This window comes from Sinohyriopsis cumingii, chromosome 6 (genome assembly GCF_028554795.1).
Source record: "Sinohyriopsis cumingii isolate HCF-2022 chromosome 6, ASM2855479v2, whole genome shotgun sequence".
NCBI classification, from domain to species: domain Eukaryota; kingdom Metazoa; phylum Mollusca; class Bivalvia; order Unionida; family Unionidae; genus Sinohyriopsis; species Sinohyriopsis cumingii.
The window spans coordinates 153,526,313-153,546,626 of NC_142966.1; the positions used below are offsets into that span (position 1 = coordinate 153,526,313).

Below are 20,314 nucleotides of genomic sequence, written 5' to 3' on the forward strand. Positions count from 1 at the left end.
TGTTTTTGAACTCTTTCTACTTGGGACTTCTTGGACATAAACTTTGTTTGTTTGCTGAGTTACATAACAACCACTGAAGGTAGAGAAATGAAATATAATAGACTTATTTGTATTCATATGTTATTGACTGGATTTGATTTTCATGCTTCAAGAATAATATTTCCAATTTTTCAAAAGTTTTGAATATTTGGGCTTTAGACTTTATGGTTCATAAATGTCTGCAAACATGTATCTTTTTTTAACCAGTTAAGTTTATTAGAGGTGGAACATTAATTTAATTCATGTTATTGATTGATCTGAAACAAGTAGAGATTGTTGATAAAATTAATCCAAAACACTGAGATCCATAACTCATGTGTTGGGGTTAAAGTGTAAAGTTGAAAATATTGACAAAGTAGAAGTTGTAGTAATGTCCTAGATTTGATTTGAAGCCAATTTATATCCTATCACAACAGTCCCTCTGTCCGTCTATCACACAATTATTAAGTTTTGCATTTAGGCCAGTTTTCAGGCAGTATGGTAGGACATAATTTTTATATAAACACTGTCTAGTTTTAAACACAAAAACTCGAGCTTTTCTTCATAGCGCCATGAACATGGAATGAAAATCTCACATAAAATCCATGCTTTTACAAAATGTAGTTGTGGTAATCAAATACTTTATGTAAACATAGGGATATTTTGGTCATATTCCAAGAGCCTTATGGCACCCACAATATGTAAGGGACATAGTTACTTGTATTTTATAAATCATTTGAAGGCTCATATAACATTTATATGACTTGGCTTTGATTAAAACTTAAGTCTTGCATTCAAATGATAGGCAAACAGTGTGAGGTATTACTGTCATGTTAGTTAGTATGTGTATTGACCATATTTCTATTTTGATGGAATCTCAAATTTCCTGCTGTACTTGTTGACACCCTAAAGAATACTTGAGCCCTTTGAAATTGTAGCAAATCTAACAGTATATACCGCTGCATGCTGTAATGATTGATGTTTTGCAGTGCCTGCTTCAAAAGTGTATAATTTGCCATATTCTTGACAAGTGCATTCCAGCTTGCTCAGTTTTATACAAAGATTGATGAAAGAGTTTCTTTGTGAAATGCTTGGACAATCAATGTAATCATCAACCAGTGGATTTGGTATAAATGTCCCTAAATTGTGGATTTTATTGTTTTGCTAAAAACAAATATCATGCATATAACTGATCAAAACTTGGTTATGCCTCCCCTAATAGCAGCTTGGTTTGGTCATGTCTGTCTGTCTTTATGACTGTCCGTATTTTGCTGGCTTATTTTTATATATACATAAATGACCTGATTAGAGTTTCAGGGCAGTACAAGTATTTTAAAACTGTATGCATGTGTGTAAACTGTTTTGGATGAAATCTGGATAGCATGATTAAGCAATATCCTCGTGAAATAGACGAATGAAGTTTGGTAGGCATGTTTTTATTTATATTTTGTTGACTAGAATAAATTTTCATACCATTATATTAACTGTTGATGACTAGTTGTTTTTGTCACTTTTAGAACTTTGGGACTTTATGGGTTTGCGGTGTTTTACAATTATTTTTTTAGTATGAGTGTGAATTTCAGAAGAATTTTGCATACTGGGTTAATTTGACAATATCTGCTTGAAATGTACAGTACAATGTAATGCTGATTTTTTTTCTTTTGCATTATGCCAGAAGATTATCAACCAGTGAAAGGTAATTAGAGATGTGAAATTATCATTTCAGACACCCATGATGTTCACAAGTGTCCAGGATGATGTATGTATGATAATGAAGTTCCTGTCCAACTCACCAGTCACTCATGTAGCAGCCAACACCCACCCAGCAGTACCAAATCCATCCATAACCACTATAACATGCAACCACAACTTTGCGGTAAACAAATGGAATCACAGTTATCGTAAGTTTGGTTTGGTGCTAATTAATTGTCATTGCTATGCACATATGAATAAAATATTGTATAGATACAAAGTAGTTATGATAATATAATTGTAGATTATGAGAATTTTTGTATTGTCTGTATTAGCCTACAGAGACACAACTGTATATAATTGCTCACAAATAAGATCCAGCTGCAAACAACATAGACCCTGGTCTGCCATCACATAGTGTGCATGCAGACCAGGGTCTATACGTTTTTTTCTACTGAATACTCCTCACAAACTGTATAGACCCAGATCTGCTGTTGCATTATGCCTATGCTGTTTGCAGTTGGATCTAACTTGTACCCAAGTATATACTGTAGGTATCGCTATTTAGATACCGTGTCAGCGTTTTTGTCATCAAAGTTGAGGTTCTCTGTTCAAGTTTGTATAAGTCGTATATTGGAGTGAGGATGGGGAAATTAGGGTTCCCACTTTACCAGGAAATCGGTAAAAAGTTGGGAGTAATGATAGATTTTTCCCAATCAAAGTACTTAAATGTTGCAGATATTGATGAAAGTTCGGAAAAACATGAATTTTCCACCACCACTTGATGACAGATACAAATATGTAATTGAGTCATAATTGAAATGATCATGAATTACATTTATTGAGTTATGACCAGAATATTCTAACACTGCAGTATGGATCATTTGAGTGCTTGCCATAAACAGATTTATATAGTCAATCTATATGTTCAGTTGATAAGATTCATCTAGCAGACTGGTTAATCTACAGATAGCTCCATGTTGGTTTGCTTTTCTTAATTAGAAGGCATGAAGACCAGTAAAGCATCACAATAAACTAACATGTCAGAAAATTGAAGAGATTAAATAATACATTTATCTTTACCAGTTTCTATTTTGATATCTAAGTTATTGAAAATTGTGTTGTGTTAAAATGTATTATTTGGTAGTTAGCAAAGGAACATTGGTGTTAAACATTATTGTAAATTGTAAACTTGGCAACAAATCACCTTTGCAGAGAATTTTACTACCAAATATTGCTCATTATGTAGAAATTGACCAAACAAACATTCTGCACCAGCTGATCACCTCACTTTTGTGGACCAATGTGAGGGCACCATTTCATTCAGTGCATTTCAATTGTATATTAAGTTAGCATGATCATGGCCATGTCTGACACTAGCACTGGAAAATGGGATGCCATTCCTTATAGAGTAGAAAATGGGATGCCATTCCATATAGAGTAGAAAATGGGATGCCATTCCTTATAGAGTAGAAAATGGGATGTCATTCCTTATAGAGTAGAAAGTGGGATGACATTCCTTATAGAGTAGAAAATGGGATGCCATTCCTTATAGAGTAGAAAATGGGATGCCATTCAATATTGAGTAGAAAATGGGATGCCATTCCTTATAGAGTAGGAAATGGGATGCCATTCCTTATAGAGTAGAAAATGGGATGCCATTCCATATAGAGTAGAAAATGGGATGCCATTCCTTATAGAGTAGAAAATGGGATGCCATTCCCTGTAGAGTAGAAAATGGGATGTCATTCCTTATAGAGTAGAAATAGAGTAGAAAATGGGATGCCATTCCTTATAGAGTAGAAAATGGGATGCCATTCCATATAGAGTAGAAAATGGGATGCCATTCCTTATAGAGTAGAAAATGAGATGCCTTTCCTTATAGAGTAGAAATAGAGTAGAAAATGGGATGCCATTCCTTATAGAGTAGAAAATGGGATGCCATTCCTTATAGAGTAGAAAATGGGATGCCATTCCCTGTAGAGTAGAAAATGGGATGTCATTCCTTATAGAGTAGAAATAGAGTAGAAAATGGGATGCCATTCCTTATAGAGTAGAAAATGGGATGCCATTCCATATAGAGTAGAAAATGGGATGCCATTCCTTATAGAGTAGAAAATGAGATGCCTTTCCTTATAGAGTAGAAATAGAGTAGAAAATGGGATGCCATTCCTTATAGAGTAGAAAATGGGATGCCATTCCATATAGAGTAGAAAATGGGATGCCATTCCTTATAGAGTAGAAAATGAGATGCCTTTCCTTATAGAGTAGAAATAGAGTAGAAAATGGGATGCCATTCCTTATAGAGTAGAAAATGGGATGCCATTCCTTATAGAGTAGAAAATGGGATGCCATTCCCTGTAGAGTAGAAAATGGGATGTCATTCCTTATAGAGTAGAAATAGAGTAGAAAATGGGATGCCATTCCTTATAGAGTAGAAATTGGGATGCCATTCCATATAGAGTAGAAAATGGGATGCCATTCCTTATAGAGTAGAAAATGAGATGCCTTTCCTTATAGAGTAGAAATAGAGTAGAAAATGGGATGCCATTCCTTATAGAGTAGAAAATGGGATGCCATTCCATATAGAGTAGAAAATGGGATGCCATTCCTTATAGAGTAGAAAATTAGATGTCATTCCTTATAGAGTAGAAATAGAGTAGAAAATGGGATGCCATTCCTTATAGAGTAGAAAATGGGGTGCCATTCCCTGTAGAGTAGAAAATGGGATGTCATTCCTTATGGAGTAGAAATATAATAGAAAATGGGATGGCATTCCTTATAGAGTAGAAAATGGGATGCCAGTCCTTATAGAGTAGAAAATGAGATGCCATTCCTTATAGAGTAGAAATAGAGTAGAAAATGGGATGCCATTCCTTATAGAGTAGGAGATGGGATGCCATTCCTTATAGAGTAGGAAATGGGATGCCATTCCTTATAGAGTAGGAAATGGGATGCCATTCCTTATAGAGTTGAAAATGGGATTCCATTCCTTATAGAGTAGTAGGTCAGATTTGATGTGGGTCTAACATGTCAAAACTCTGATCTAAACATTGGTGCAAAATTATTAAGCATTGTGAGATGTAGCTTGAATTATTGGTGTCGATTCTTAAATAGGTTGCAGGAGAAATGGAAGAAGTATTGTACCGTGTATTGATTTTAAGCAATGATGCCTTCTTCTGTGAGTATCAGTACCAGATTAAGGACTGGATTATCACATCACAAGCAGACATAAGTCAATTGTGCAGAAAATTAAATCTTTTTTGTATACATTAGTATAAATTTGAAGGATTTTTTATCAAAATTTAAATTGAGTCATTTCTAATTAGGCCTTTTTAAGTGATCAATTTTTAACCAAATCCACTTAAGGAGCCAAGGTTGTTTGAAAAATATTGTCGACTTTTGGTTTTTATTGGAATGGATTAATTCAGGGTTACATTTTTTTAAAATACTTTGCATTTGCTGTTTTTTATATACTTTTATACAAAATGTTTACTTTATATATCATACATATATATTGACTTAAAGTGGTACATGTGCCAAATCCTTGTATATCATTTTCATTTTGCTGATACTAATAACACATGTTTTCCATAATTCAGTCTACTTCAGACATTGCTATCTTGATTTACAACTGATTATCTGAATTTTCTAAGAGTTATAGTTTGAAAGGAAATCAAAAGTAAATTCAGTTCATTCTGTTATAGTGAACCCTTGATTGTGCTATTTTCATTCCTAAGAGTGGTTGTTTAACTTTAAATCTTGTAACTTGAAATATTTGGTTCGCTGCCTTTACTTTTCATTGAAAAAAACTAAATAGTTGTTAACACACCCTAATGTTTGGTTTTAGACAAATGATTTTGTTATCTTTTAGACAAGAAAAGTTTAAATTAAAAAAGTTTAGATGAAATCGTGTTAACACAAAATTTACACAAGTCAGATTGGATAAGTTGGGAATACCTGTATTGTTTCCTCATACCAACATAATTCATTCAACAAGTAAAGTAACATTTTTATTATGTATTTTGAAATTACTTAATATGTAAATTTATATAAATTTTCAGTAGTCTTTTTTTTTTTGTTGCAATACATTTTGTTTTAGTACAAGGTCTAATGTCTGATACAAATGTTATGCAAGAGTTTGAAATAGAAACACCTTTGATCTGAAAAAAAATACACATATTCTAAGCTAAAATGTTCATAAATTCAATTCAGTAATGGTTATAAGTGAACCTTAAAAAAATTAATTTCATACTGGAAAAAAACAACTGGGAAAGACCTGGAAATTTGTCTTTAAAAAATATGGCAATCATTTTAGTGTACATCACATCGTGGTTCCAAAAAATAATAACTCTTCATTCCACTAAACCTTTTTAGTTTACCCAAGTCATATTCTTTTTATAATTTGTTTAGCTCATAAAATCAAGTCTTTTGAAAGGAATAAAGAGGAAGGAATATCTTGCCAATGTTTTGACACCACTTTTAAAGGAGTTAACCCTATAAATAGCTAATGAGGGCAAAATTTGAATTTACATTGCAAATCTTATATTTGGTGATTTTTCAATAAAAAAGATTTTCCAAATAAAAAAATGATCAATATTGCAGAAATGTGTCATAGTACAGTTGTACTATTTCATGTAAGTACTGTTCATCATACAAATAATAAATTAATTTCTTGTTTTAGAGCAAGGTACACCAACCAGTTTCTCCTCTGACAATAAAGATGCCCAGCCAAACCTTCCCCTGGCCATGGATCAGTTACTGGGTAAGCGTATGATAGATACAACTTAACATGTTGGCATATTAGTATATAGTTTCCGATGTTTAAAATTGTGCTGATGGTAAAAATAGATATAATAATTATAAAACGTTCAAAACTTTGGTTTTCAACCCACGCTGATAAACAGTAGACAGCTTGGGTTTCATAGCTTAAATATTCATTGGAGCTTAGAGCTAGTCATTCATTTATCTGAGAGGGTGAAAGCAAAAGTTTCAGAATGAAAACGTAATTCCTCTTATTCGACAGATACTCTAGAAAGGGAATGAGGCTTGTATTTGAATAAAGAGTTCTCATCAGGAATGTTTTTTTTATGCTTAGGAGGAGGTTAGTGACAAATTGTAAAATCATTTTCAAATTACCACTATACATAGTCATTTTCAGTAGTTGTTTTCATAGTGTTTTGGTAACATTGTGCACATTTAAAACTGCATATTGCCATCCTTGATTTTCTACAGCAGATTTAAATTTTTCTACAGTAGAGTCTCTGGAATGGATATAGTAAAATGCATACTGGTTACTTCTGCATTGCCTCCCTTTTTTGGGACTTTTCTAGTCCAAATCCAAGGTAAATATTTCCTCAGGTTAGTATTAGAGGGCCAGACCTGAAAAGAACATGATCACAGTGTGACTCATTAGACAGCAACATTCATAATATTTTGCTTTTTTCCTTGGACTACATGACTAATATATGTGTGACAGATCACTCCCATACATACAAGTAAACCTTAAGCAGGCATTGAGGGGAGCAATTGGAAGTTGTATTTGAAAATGGAAGATGGCATCATGTGAAAAAAAATTGGAAGAAGTCAAAAAGTCCAACAAAGGAGGAGTTCATCTTTTTCACTGTAGTATGTGTGGCTAGAATTTCTATCACACATTGTGTTAGAAGTGATGTAAGTGGACATTTTGAGTGCATATCCCACAAGGAATGGACCAGTCTAAAAGCCACAAACATGTCTTTGACTTCATAATGTAAAGCAGCTGTGTCATACAGTGAAGAAAAGCACATCTTTTCATCTGACGTAGTTGTCTAAAGAGCTATCCATTACAGATCACTGCCATCTCACCTCTGTCTGCATGGGTTCGAGTCTTGGATTCCGCCAGTGTGGGTATGTGAGAAAACTTGCCAGTAGCTTCTCGTGGGTCGGTGGTTCTTTCTGGGGTTTTCCCGGGTTCTTACTCCACCATTAATACTGGCCGCCATGTATAGCCTATCATGTGCTGAAAAATGGCGTTAAACCATACAACAACAACAACAAAAAATCATCTGACGTAAGTGTCTGCAAATTGAATCTGGATAGACTAGATCTTAACAAAACCTGATGACTTTGCATGACTGGTGTTATGTATATTTAATCAAGGTTTTCTTTTAATTATATGATATGGACAATTGTATTTGTACTTGACCTTGTCTAAGATCGAGTTCATTGTGTTCCTGACTGGAGACAGTGACGATGTTTTTGTTATGACAAACAAATAATACATAGCTAAGATATTTATAGGAGTGTGGGTTAAATGTTAGGATCATCATCTTGGTCAGAGTCATGGTCCTTATGTGTACCATGTTCTTTATTACAATTTTAGTAACAGAATTTAGTAACAGAATTTTCCATTAATAATAGTTCAGGTTTTTTGAGAAAATGCTGATTGTGACCGGGTCAATTAGATGGCATTATAATCATGTTTACCTGAGAAATTAAACATTCCTGCAATAAAATCTGAAGCAAAAATCTGTCCTATTGCTGTATTCAGTATTTCATTTGGGCTGGAATTTATTTATTCAGATTATTTATTTCCTGGAATTCAAAGTGCTTAATAATATTCTTGGACAGTGACATTAACTGGAAATTATAGTGAATTCAGACAAGGATATCTTGGATTATATTATTGTGATTCATCAAAACACTGTTGGCACATCATCACACTTACGTTACTGGTACTTTATTACATTTGAGACTACAGGCACATCAACATCTTAAGCACTGGATCTATTTTGAATGCCATTGGAATTTAATTAGAATTTTATTCATTAGGACTGGTGATAAAATGTTTTGGACTATTTGGAATTTAATTTGTGGTACTGCAAGTCTTTCTTACATTTTCACTTTGGGAAATAAATTATTTGTTGAATTTATGAAACTTGTTTCTCTTTTCTGTTACTTAGTTTAAGACCATAGAAGAGCACTCTGGTGGCCTAAGTGGTTAGAGCATCCGCCTTGGATGCAGGAGATCACGGGTGCAAACCCTAGCCGAGTCATACCAAAGACTTATAAAAATGGTAGATGCAGCTGCCCCGCCTGGTGCTTTGCATTAAGAAGTTAGTGTTAGGACTGGTCAGCCTGATGTCATGAATGGGTGGGACATGCTTTATGTCTGTGACATGATGCCCCAGTGCTAGACATCACTATAAAGTGCCACACTGCAGACGTCATAGCGATATGACTGAAAAATTGTTAAAGCTATGTTAAAAATCCAAATCACACACATAGTCGTCTTGACTGTATGACTTGGCCGAGGTTCTAACCTGTGACCACCTGCATCCGAGGCATATGCTCTAACAATTTAGGCCACTGGAGTGGTTCTCTTTGGTCCTGTGGTTCAGAGATGTTTTGGTTCTCTGATGCAAAACACAAAGGAACAGAGCAGAAAAGTAGTGGAAACAGTCATATTTCTGATGAACCCATCATCATCCAAGCTTTTGCAGATATTTTGATCACAGCTTGAATAAATGTATAGATCATGTGCAAGTATGTCATTTATTTGTTATTTACACTTAAGTAAACAATGAACATGACTAAAATTATCTGGAAAGAGGAAAGTGTTTAGTGAGGACAGTGACATTGGGTAAGGACTTTAGTGAAAGTGAAAGTGAGGCTGGAAAGGAAAATGAAGTTGCATCCAGTTATCACAAATGAACAGATGTACCCATGAAAATAAAAAGGTTCAGCAAGTGGTTGGAATGTTTTGACTGACTTTTTAAAGTGGTGGACACATTTCAGCAATGTGCAGTGTTTGTTGTAATGCAAAGAAAAATAGTTCTTTTGGGACTAACAAATTCCAGGAACCTTCATATCTGTGTGATTTTATACTTTGAAACAAAGTTTACTCTTTGACTGTTGAGGGACAATAAATGTCAGTGAAATGAAATGATGGACACACAGAAACAGGGTTGAAGTTTTATATAACAAATATTTTAACATATTTTAAATTCATTTAATTTTTTCCACACATAATAGTGGACTTGTATGCTCTTCGTCAAGTGACCTGTCCTAAGATAGAATTGAGAAATCTCAGGGGATGAGAAAACATGTTGGATAATAGCAAATAGCAATGAAATTGTCAGTAACTGAATTTCGCAAGAGTAAGTTGCAATAAAAGTTTTGCTTTACTTCATCTTTCCAGTAACTTGGAGGTGGGGGTTGTAGCTGTAATATCGAGAATTTGTCTTTAGTCATGACTTATAAATCTTTGTGGGTTTCTTGGTTTTTAAAAGCAAAAATGTCTAAGAACTAAGCAATAATCTGTGAAGTCAGTAGGTCCCACTTCTCCATCAACAAATTTAAGTATCAATAAAAATATGATGTGTTTGCAAAACCACAAAAGGTGATGCCTATGAACATAAACAAATTTACAGTACTTCACACTGTTTTTTTCACAGTGCTGAACACAGGTCTACACAGAAGGACACTGGGAGACAACTTCGACCAACGCCTTCAGGTGACTCATTCCAGTTTTGTCACCACAGCTGACAACAGATTCATCTTTGCTTGTGGATTCTGGGACAAAAGCTTTAGGCTTTTCTCTGCAGACACAGGTTAGTTGAAAAAGTGGACATTACACATCTTTTTCTCAGGCAAGGAAATATTAACTCAGTTTGGAATAAAGGACTTTGGTTCTTTAGAATAGTAGCCGCTAGGAAATAACTCACGAGATGACATGGATGTCATTCCCTACCAAATGTACTGTTGTATTGCTGCAAAGGCATACAGTAGAATCTTTATAATTAGATCACTGCGGATTTGTTAGATCTTGAACTAATGATTTAAGGTAGTCTGTTTTTGTAAAATCAGCACTAACTGTGAAATTTGTAATGGAAATTGATACATTATGATGTCATCAAGATGAATCTTTCAGTTTAAGTGTATCATAAAATGCTATGAACTAATGGAGATGTTGGATATAAAATGATGTTTCATCTTTTACTACATAATATTAAAGAAAAATGTGTATTTAATATTAGCAATTGTATTAATAGTCATGTGAAAGAAAATGATTGAGGATATGAGACCCTGTAATAGTTTTAGTGATTTATAACCTGCATATATATTAGTACTAGAAAATATACACCAACCTATGAATTACTTTGTGATTTGGGAATGCTCAGATCATTATATATGTTTGATCCTTTGGGTATTCCAGCTATCCAGATTTTTCTTTCTTTCACTGACTTAAACATTGGAGGCCTCAAACTATTGTATTTATTTATTTGGGTGTTCCAGCTCTCCAGATATTTCTACTCTCACTGACTTGAAAATTGGAGGCCTGAAACTAATATATTACTTTCTTTGGGTGTTCCAGCTCTCCAGATATTTATATTCTCACTGATTTGAAATTTGGAGCCCTGAAACTAATGTATTAGGTCCTTTGGGTGTTCCAGCTATCCAGATAATTTTGTTATGGGGAAATTAGAGTTGGGATCTTCCTTGGAATTTAGATAAGTAGTACATTAAATGTTTGGAGAAAAAAAAATTCCAGTTAGGATTTCAGATATATTCTTGTCCCATTTATTGATTTTTCATCTTATTCTTTTAGCTATTCAAGTCTTTTGCCATGTTAAAAATGATACTTGTTTAAAACTGTTGCAGTTATCTTTCCTTTGAACAGGGGAGTAAAGGGAATCTTAATATTTTCAACTTTAATCTTTAAGATAATGGTCTTTAGCTTTAAGCCACCCAGTACCCAATAATTATTTATTGTACTCCTCTTATTAGTGGAAAAGTAGTCCTATTTCTGACGAAACCGTTGTCATCCAAACTTTTGCAGATGTTTTGATCACAGTTTATTTTTTGCTTGCATTGTGTGCATTATTGTTATATCTTCATTTCAAGCAAAGACATCTCACCTGTCACTTCTCTGACATTAGAGTCAAGGTCACACATCTGACATTAGAGTCAAGGTCACATGTCTCTGACATTAGAGTCAAGGTCACACCTCTCTTGACATTAGAGTCAAGGTCACACCTCTCTGACATTAGAGTCGAGATCACACCTGTCTGACATTAGAGTCAAGATCACACCTGTCTGACATTAGAGTCGATATCACATTGTTTACATGCTTTGACCATGGGTTGGACATGAAGCCTTGGTCTTCTTACTAAGAGAATAAGTGAAAGTACAAAATGATTTTAGTCAAATCTGCCACAGCAGAAGCTTGACACTGTGATCACTCTGCTGCCCATGGACATGCCCATATATCCACTCATCCATATGTCTGTCTACATCCTAAAGTAGTGTCAATACTGCAATGTTTTACATTCAGCTTATTGTTAAAATTTGTCTTTTCTGGCCAAATGAAAGGGTCAGCTGAACAAAAAAGAGGACATCTTGGATTGGTTTTATTGTATATTTGATTTCTTTTGTTCTGAAATTAAATTTCTGAAATTTTGCAACTTTGACCTTGTATAGGCTGATAATATGCATGTATCCAAAGTTTATACACTTACTTTTTATTCACATAGAACATATAATAGTACTTAATTTTATAAGACATACATTTTTATTAATTTTAGCTCAGGATGTGTGAATAAAATCTTTTTTAAAATGTTTTTAATTGATAATAAATGAGTCAAACTCCAGAATGCACAGACCCAGATATGCCGTTGCATAATGCTTCATCAGGTCTGAGTCTATGGAGTTTGTAAGGAGTAATCAATAGAGCACACAACATTGACTTGACCTGTAGGCATACTATGCTATGGCAGATCAGGATCTATGTTGTTTGCAGTTTGATTCAACTTATATACGGCACTTTTATTTCCCAGAATTGATTGCGCATTGTCTGCAGTCAAAAAACAATTTTTACATTATTTTCAGCGAAAATCCTGCAGGTTATATATGGCCATTTTGATGTAGTGACTTGCCTGGCTCGATCTGAGTGCAATATGAACCAGGACTGTTACATTATCACAGGCTCCAAGGATTGCACAGTCATGGTTTGGATGTTTACCGCTCGCAACCAGGCCATTATTGGTGATAATGGAAGTAAGTATGACTGGAAATGTATTGTATTTCATCCTTATCTTGGTATGTACTGATGATATTGGGAGGTCATTGGTACATCAGACCTGCCAACCCTTATGGACTTGTCATAAGTCTTACAGTCATAATGCTTAAAATATGGACTTACAGAATAAAATATGGACTTAACAGAATAAAATGACAAGTTGCTGAAATATAGATGATTGTGGTAAATTCTGGATAATAACATATTCGTTTTTTATTTGGATCAGCGTTTCATAGTAGATTCAGTGTATGTCACATGCTTTAAACTGCACATATTTTATGACAAAACCATCTGCATGATCAAACTTTTGCTTATTGGTTTGGGTGTGTGTGTGCAGATGGTGTCCAATAAGCAACAGGTCAGGAATAATGGGACAATAAACGTCTTAAAATGTTTTAATAGTACAGACAAATAAAATGGAATATTTAGATTCTTGGGGGAAAAAAGCAGGCAGGGAACAATTATGTTTAGTGGGCATCATGTGTTGATCTGAGTGTCTCAAATGGTGATTAAGAGATTTAATTTTTCAACGATTACATCAGGTCGGGAGATATCAAGAAGCCATTGAGCTCCATAGGGTTTGGAAATGCAGTTTGTGAAACTGTACTGGAGGTACTTAAGGTTCAAGTAAACTTTACAACTTTTGAGTTGAATGTGATGTTTATGGTTGCTGCCTCAGTCCTGAATCACACATCTGTTTTCCAGCTTGACAATTGCAGCACATAATATTTTGTTACACCCTACTGAAAACAAGTCCAATTTATGAAAAAAATTGACTACCTTACTGTGAAGATCTTGTTAGTGTTGGCAGGCGGAGGTACCTCATGTATATTTTAAAAAGAGCTGCATTGGCATCTTGATTAGCATGCCAGGCATGCAGTTCGTGAATTCCAGGTTAAATTCCTGTCCTGAGCAACCTGGGTCATTCACAACATTATGCTGTTGGTAAGGCATTTTACTCCTTTTGCCTTGACACTGAACAGTTTTTCGTGTGCTGGTATGCCAGTTCAACACCAATCAGTCATTCCATCTGTAATTCTCTTTGTATGTGAGATCAGTCACTGATATAATATCTGTAAGAACAAATTAGCTTTTTCTTGGGTCTGCGGTTCTTTCTGGGGTTTTCCTGGGTTCTTCCTCCACCATTAGTACTGGCCACCATATCGTGTGGTGAAAAATGATGTTAAACCCTGCAACAACAACAACAACAACAACAACAACCAAATGAGCTTATAGTATGATTACCAGGTCTGGTGTATATCATCTGTCTGCAGACTTTGCAAAAACCACTGGAGCTATTGCATTCAGATTTTGCATAATGTCATGATTGCCTTTCACAAACGATGCTGATAGGCCATTCAGATTGGTCACATCAATAAAGTAAAATAAAACCATTCAATTGCTCTTCAGATATCACTCAAAAGAATTTTTCCAATCTTGATGAAAACCAAGACCTGTCAAGTTTATTTAGGTGTAATCCCAGTTTTGACTTTAATTTTTGTGCTGGTGACCATTTGGGCTGAATTCGTAAAATGAAAAACAAAAAAATAGCAAAGAAGAAAATTTGTATAATTGAAGCTATAAATTGTAGAAATTGTGTTTCAGCTCTATAATCTTTATTATTATTATTATTATTATTATTAGCCATAATCTTCATTTATTTTTGGCATGGTCAGTAATTTTCATGCTATTTCAGTGTTATGACCTTTTTAAATGTCAGAAACGTTAAAATCCAGCCAGATTCTTTTGATTTGTTCCAAACCTTGCTCTTAAAATTGCATTATATACATTGAAGTCAGACAAACTTGTTTCATTTTGAATCGTATGAAATAAATCACTCCTGTTAATTATTGAGTTAGCTAATTTTGACACCTTTTAAAGTTGAATAAGCATGGGCTGACAGTAGTTCATAAGACCACATGCATCAATTCTAAGTTCACATAAAGAATAGGTTTTGTAAAGCATATAGATATTTTTAAAGAAATCTAAAGTGTTTTTCATTTTAGATCTGAACCTAATCTTAATTTGGGTTCTGTATGTTTTTTATGTTTTGACTTTTAGAATTGAGGGAAACCTAATTCGTAAGATGTTTTAGCCACAGATCAAATAGATGTGTACATTTTTACTTTAAGCAATCATTAATTTTATTTCAGGCACAGAGCATCCCACCCCAAAGGCCACTTTGACTGGACATGAGACGGAGGTGACCTGTGTGGCAGTATTAGCAGAAATGGGCCTAGTTATCAGTGGATCCAAAGGTTGATTATTCTTCCACTTTTTAAATGGGTCAAAGTTATGCCGTCATTATCCCTGTCTATCCTTCTGTCCATCTGTATGTTACCTCGTCTCCTAAACCTCGGAGTGGAAGGTGTCAAAGATCAGTCGATGAAAGTTTATTAAGACTCTATGGTCACAAACTTAAGTAACAGAAAAGAAGCAAAACCAACAAATTTTGTAAAACTTAAGAAACAATTTAATTATTAGAGTAATAAATGAAAAATGTGAGAGGAACTTAGAGTATAATGAAGTGAATCCAAATTAGTCCTTATAAAGATCTATGAAAGTCCTAAACATGAAAAGTCCTTTATAATTTCAATACCGGAAATGTACAGGTCCTCCAAGAATCATGACGTTATTAAGATGGTGTTGTTCAGAATTCTGTTAAATAGTTTATAACAGTTCCAGAATAATATTATTGTCTAAATAATGAGCACTTTTTATCACCTCTGAACAGTCCAAACAAATGTTTTTCCTCTCTAAAAATATCTAAGTACAACATAAAACATGTCTGCAGTCTTACATCAGGAACACAAAAAATGTGAATGACTCCAGAAATCAGAATGAAACTGAATGCTTAATTTTCTTCTTATATACATGATATATTAGATCCCATGTGAAAACATACACTACTGATTTACAACAAATTGGTATCTTTATATGCCCTCGTGCAACCAATGGGAATCCATAGAATTCTAATTAAAACTTACATATCTGATCAGTCACTGAGAAAATATGCCATAGGCACCATTTTAAGTCTTAATATTACAGTTATTATTACTAATTGTCACCTAATGTATTGTTACTAATACATTAACATCTATTTATAGATCCTATGTAATTTGTGTTTTTAACAGAGCCAAATTCCTCACACAATTTATAACAAAAATTATTTTATACAGTTTACGAGCATGAATAAAAATTACAAAAATTAAATAAAATCATATACCAGACATTACAGAAAATATAGATACACATAACAAAGATTCAGTTATATTTTAAATATTTTCTGATCAAACTTTTTATGTGCAATCATTATGACAAGTTTTATCATGTATGAATTTTGCATTGTGACCCCAGAGATGCAAATGCTGGAGGAGGGTGGTTGGGGTTGGAATATGCAGTAAAAAGCACAATGATTTGTGACTTAAGTAAAACTTTTGTTGCCATTATAGATGAACCTTATTTATCCATACCTTCATTATCATTCTTTATTCATAATTCTTTTTAAAATTTTACTTGCATCAAAAAAAGAAAATGTATACCTGTATAGATCTAAGAATATATTCATCATAATAGTTTTTTTAAATCATTTTATTTGAAGTGTACATGTGGTCTTGTGGCATAATGGCTTATGTCAGTTGCAAAGTTAATTTGGTAACATTTAACCTGGCCATAAATTATGAAGTTAGCTAAGACAACACAAACCTTAGTCACCAATGACATAGATAATAGAGGCCCCAGATAGCCAAGTGGCTTTTACTGATTACTGCCCTTTCACCTCAATCTTTATGGATTAGAGTATTGGCATACACCTATGTGGGTATGTGATAAAGCTTTCCTGTGGCTTGGTGATTCTTGCCAGGATTTTTCCAGGTCCTTCCTCCATTAGTTATATTGGCTGCCATCATGTATAACCTATTAAGATTCAAAATGGCCACCATTGTTTAACAGGCTTGAGGCAGCTGCTCTGGATTTATGTGCAGTTTCTCATGTCATATGTATTTGTTGACCATCTTCATCTACATTGGTGGTTTCATCATGCATTGGCTGTTCTGTTATTCATTTGCTTGCTTGAGAGGGGAGAATTGTTAGACTTTTTCTCAATCGTTTTTGCCCCACTTTTACTACAGCTGTCTTTTGTTTTGAACATGATTTCATCATGCTGTACTCGCCAGTTGACTCATTTATGTTACATGGACCCTCATGAATTGCATTAAATAACCCCTTGGCACTCAATACTACATTGTGCACTAGATTTAACAACCTTGGATTAATTTCATCTTAAATGGCAGTGAAAGCCAAAACATCAGGTGATGAACCAGAGTGTATGGATCTAACTCCCTCAGACATCATTCCTGCACACTCCTGTGGAGGCAGAATTATTGTCATCGCCAAGAATTCCATAATTCACCATCTTGACTACACTATATATTTCAATTTCGAACATACATCATTTGAACTGACCCAAACCTTACTCACAGTGGAACAAAGGTCAGTTCATTTTTTCTGCCTCTTCTGCCCTCCATCTAAAAGAAAAACCAAGCTGACTGAATCTCTCTTTATGGAGCAGTTTCCCTACCTGCAGCGGGGAACTTTGATAAGTGGCAATCTGATTATTCTTGGAGATTGCAATTTTCACTTTGTCAAATTCACACACATCAAAACTTCTAGATTCTATTCACATTTTCAACCTCAGTCAGTTAGCCAAGCCACCCATAAATATTTTAGACTTGTTTCTTCATAGACCTGATGATAAAAGTTTAGAGTCTTCATTGATGTCCCACGAACATGCACCTGATCACCTCAGCATCATATGCCACCTTACTGCATCAGTCCCTAACCCTCCATCTCTGTTTGCTAATAAGAGAAACCTTCCATATGGTAAATAGAACCCACTGATGCAAGACATCCAAGCAAACCTATCGTCTTCTTTTTGGGGGGCAATTTCATGGTGTTTGTTTTTGTAATCTTGTCATTGTATATGTTTCGATCTATTTATTATTGTAAAGCACTTAGAGCTTGTAAAGATTAGGTGCTGTATGAAGTCCACATTATTATGTGCTTCAAAATGACATGAAGCCCACAACAACGTAAATAAATGGATCAACTAAGGAAACAGAAGTGTGTAACAGATGCATTAAGGTGAGCAGATGTTGATACATATGTATCACATTTAACCTCGAGCAGGTTTTTATAACCTCAACAAAGCAACAAAGGATAGAGACCTTTAAATAACTATAGAATTAATTAATCCAGATAAAGCAAATAACATGGTAATTGAAATGACCAAATACTTGATTAATCCCAGTCATTATGTATTATTAATCTACAGAGAAAGGATTTAAGGCAGTACCCATTGCACTACAGTGAACACAGGTTGTTCAGAGGTCTAGTGACATTAATGACACTGTGTTTGTTTTCACAACAAATAAATAAACAAAACATTTGAACTGACTGTATTCAACCATCCCTGCTAATCTTTTAAAGATGGACTGGTGAATCATAATAGGATTTTTGATGAATATGGAATTACAATGGCAGTTTTATCTCTTTGATGATGCTGTCATTCATTGCAATGTTGAAACATGTATTTTGCTTAAAAATCATCACCACTGGTCATGTGCAGTGTGATTTTATAATAAAATTGATATGTCCATGATGAATTTGTTTATAAATGATAGTTGGTCGCTCATAGCAGAGATTGCTAAAATCAGGTTTTACTGTATATACTTAAAGCTTGTACCCTAATATGCCAGGATTCCAAGTTCCCACTTTCATTGTGACTTGGTTGACAGGCTAGACACTGTTGCATAGAGTACTTGTCTTTTTATCTTTGTATATTCCCAAGACTGGTAGAGTTTTCGTTATCCACATTAGTTCATTCAAGGTGGATGAACAAGATTCAGGTCTACCTTGGTGTAACAAACACCCTTTTGTGACATTTTAACATATATAAACGTAAAATAGTGAATAATCTAGTAATAAAACAAACCATTGATATCATTAAACATATTTATTTGGCATGGAGGGGTTTCCGTCCTTTCTTGCCTATGGCATAGTGTACATTCATGTTTATCAAATATGGTTTGTATTACTGATATTAATAGCAAATTTGATGATCTTGATAATATTGGTAACAAAGTGTAGAGCCACTGATATTTTTTATTTAAAAAAATTTAAGTCAAAAGAGGCACTTCAAATTTAGTTAAATGATTAGACCTGACTCTTGCTATGTCCCTTTTTCAAATTTTACTCTTACTTTGTATCATATACCCACTATTGTGCTGAGGTGCTTTTAAGCATTATTACATGCGTACAGTTCTTCCATAACCTGAACAAGTCTTCTTGGTAGTGCTTCCATGACCAGTACCGTCTTGGTATAGCAACTAGTCTGGACCAGTGTTGGACATAAAAATCTTGTACTGGTTATGGTGATGTCATGAAATAGCCAGTACTGGACTTTTAGTCTCAGTCTCAACCTATGCCTGTCTGTTTTACAGATAAAGTCAGTAACAGCTTCATGAAAGAGCTAGCTCCTGATATTGAGAATTGCTATTCCCAAGACCACTCTGACTTGAACTACTAGTATTCCCAGCACTGGTATTAGAGAATAAATGGCCTCTGTTCATTGCTAGCCTCATATAAGTATCACAGACTGACACCAGACAACTTCAGCACTGGTCCCAGCTCCTTCTTGATCCATCTTGTCTGTAGTGACGCTTTACTGGATGTTTGGTACCATTCGTGGACCATAAAAAATTGGAGTGTTACAACTTGGCTTGACCCCATGTTTACTTCTTGGTCGGCTTTACAGCTTTATGTCACCTTGTTCTTCTGTATATGGGGATTTGAGCTTAGAGGCACCTTTATCCATACTTGATCCAATGATGTGCAAAGAAACATGTCTTTCCTCACATCAATTAAAGTTTCCTTCTGCCAAGGATTTGTATGATGTATATGCCTGTTTTTCAAAATGAGGTCCCAGCTATTAACAGAGGCATTATAGGTTTGGGAAATGTAGAAAATAAAACTGCATCAGTTTGTATGGATCATAAGTCATTTCGCAACTTAGAACAACTGGTTCAGAATGACTGTGCAGTAGGGTACATGCTTGACTTGGTATCCCTGTTCATAAATTAATACTCTGAACACAACCTCGCCTCATCCCTTGATAATCCCACTTTTCCCTCTTAAGAGTCGATCTCACAAATGGCACTGTTCTTAACAGAACAGCACAGCACTTTTCCAGTTCCATGAGCATCATAAGTGAACAGTGTCCAAAAAGAAATGCTTTTCTCCCCATGTCTGCCTTCCTTAAGGAACACCATAAAGCCACACTTTAGTCACAGTATCTGTCATCCAACCTGCTCTTCAATTGATGTGTGAATTATGTTCAGAAACAGACCTTGAACAGGCCCAACATCCAAGAGCAGTCCTTATTTAAGAGTAGAGACCAGACCAATGAGAAGGAGCAGGGTATGCCAGATGGGAATACAACCCTTCAAGCCCATTTCAGAGACAACAAAACAATCTCTAAGGGTC

At 34.6% G+C, this 20,314-nt stretch overlaps 1 protein-coding gene across 4 annotated transcripts in view; it reads left to right on the forward strand.

Moving 5' to 3' along the window:
* LOC149798288 (neurobeachin-like) overlaps positions 1-20,314 on the forward strand; it is a 561,888-nt gene that overhangs the window by 522,097 nt on the left and 19,477 nt on the right. For all 4 annotated transcript variants that reach the window (XM_089963438.1, XM_089963435.1, XM_089963437.1 and 1 more), the window contains 5 exons: positions 1,745-1,919; positions 6,395-6,475; positions 10,149-10,304; positions 12,583-12,750; positions 14,926-15,030. In XM_089963438.1, the coding sequence (XP_089819564.1) occupies positions 1,745-1,919; positions 6,395-6,475; positions 10,149-10,304; positions 12,583-12,750; positions 14,926-15,030 (685 nt within the window). The remainder of the gene's footprint in view (positions 1-1,744; positions 1,920-6,394; positions 6,476-10,148; positions 10,305-12,582; positions 12,751-14,925; positions 15,031-20,314) is intronic.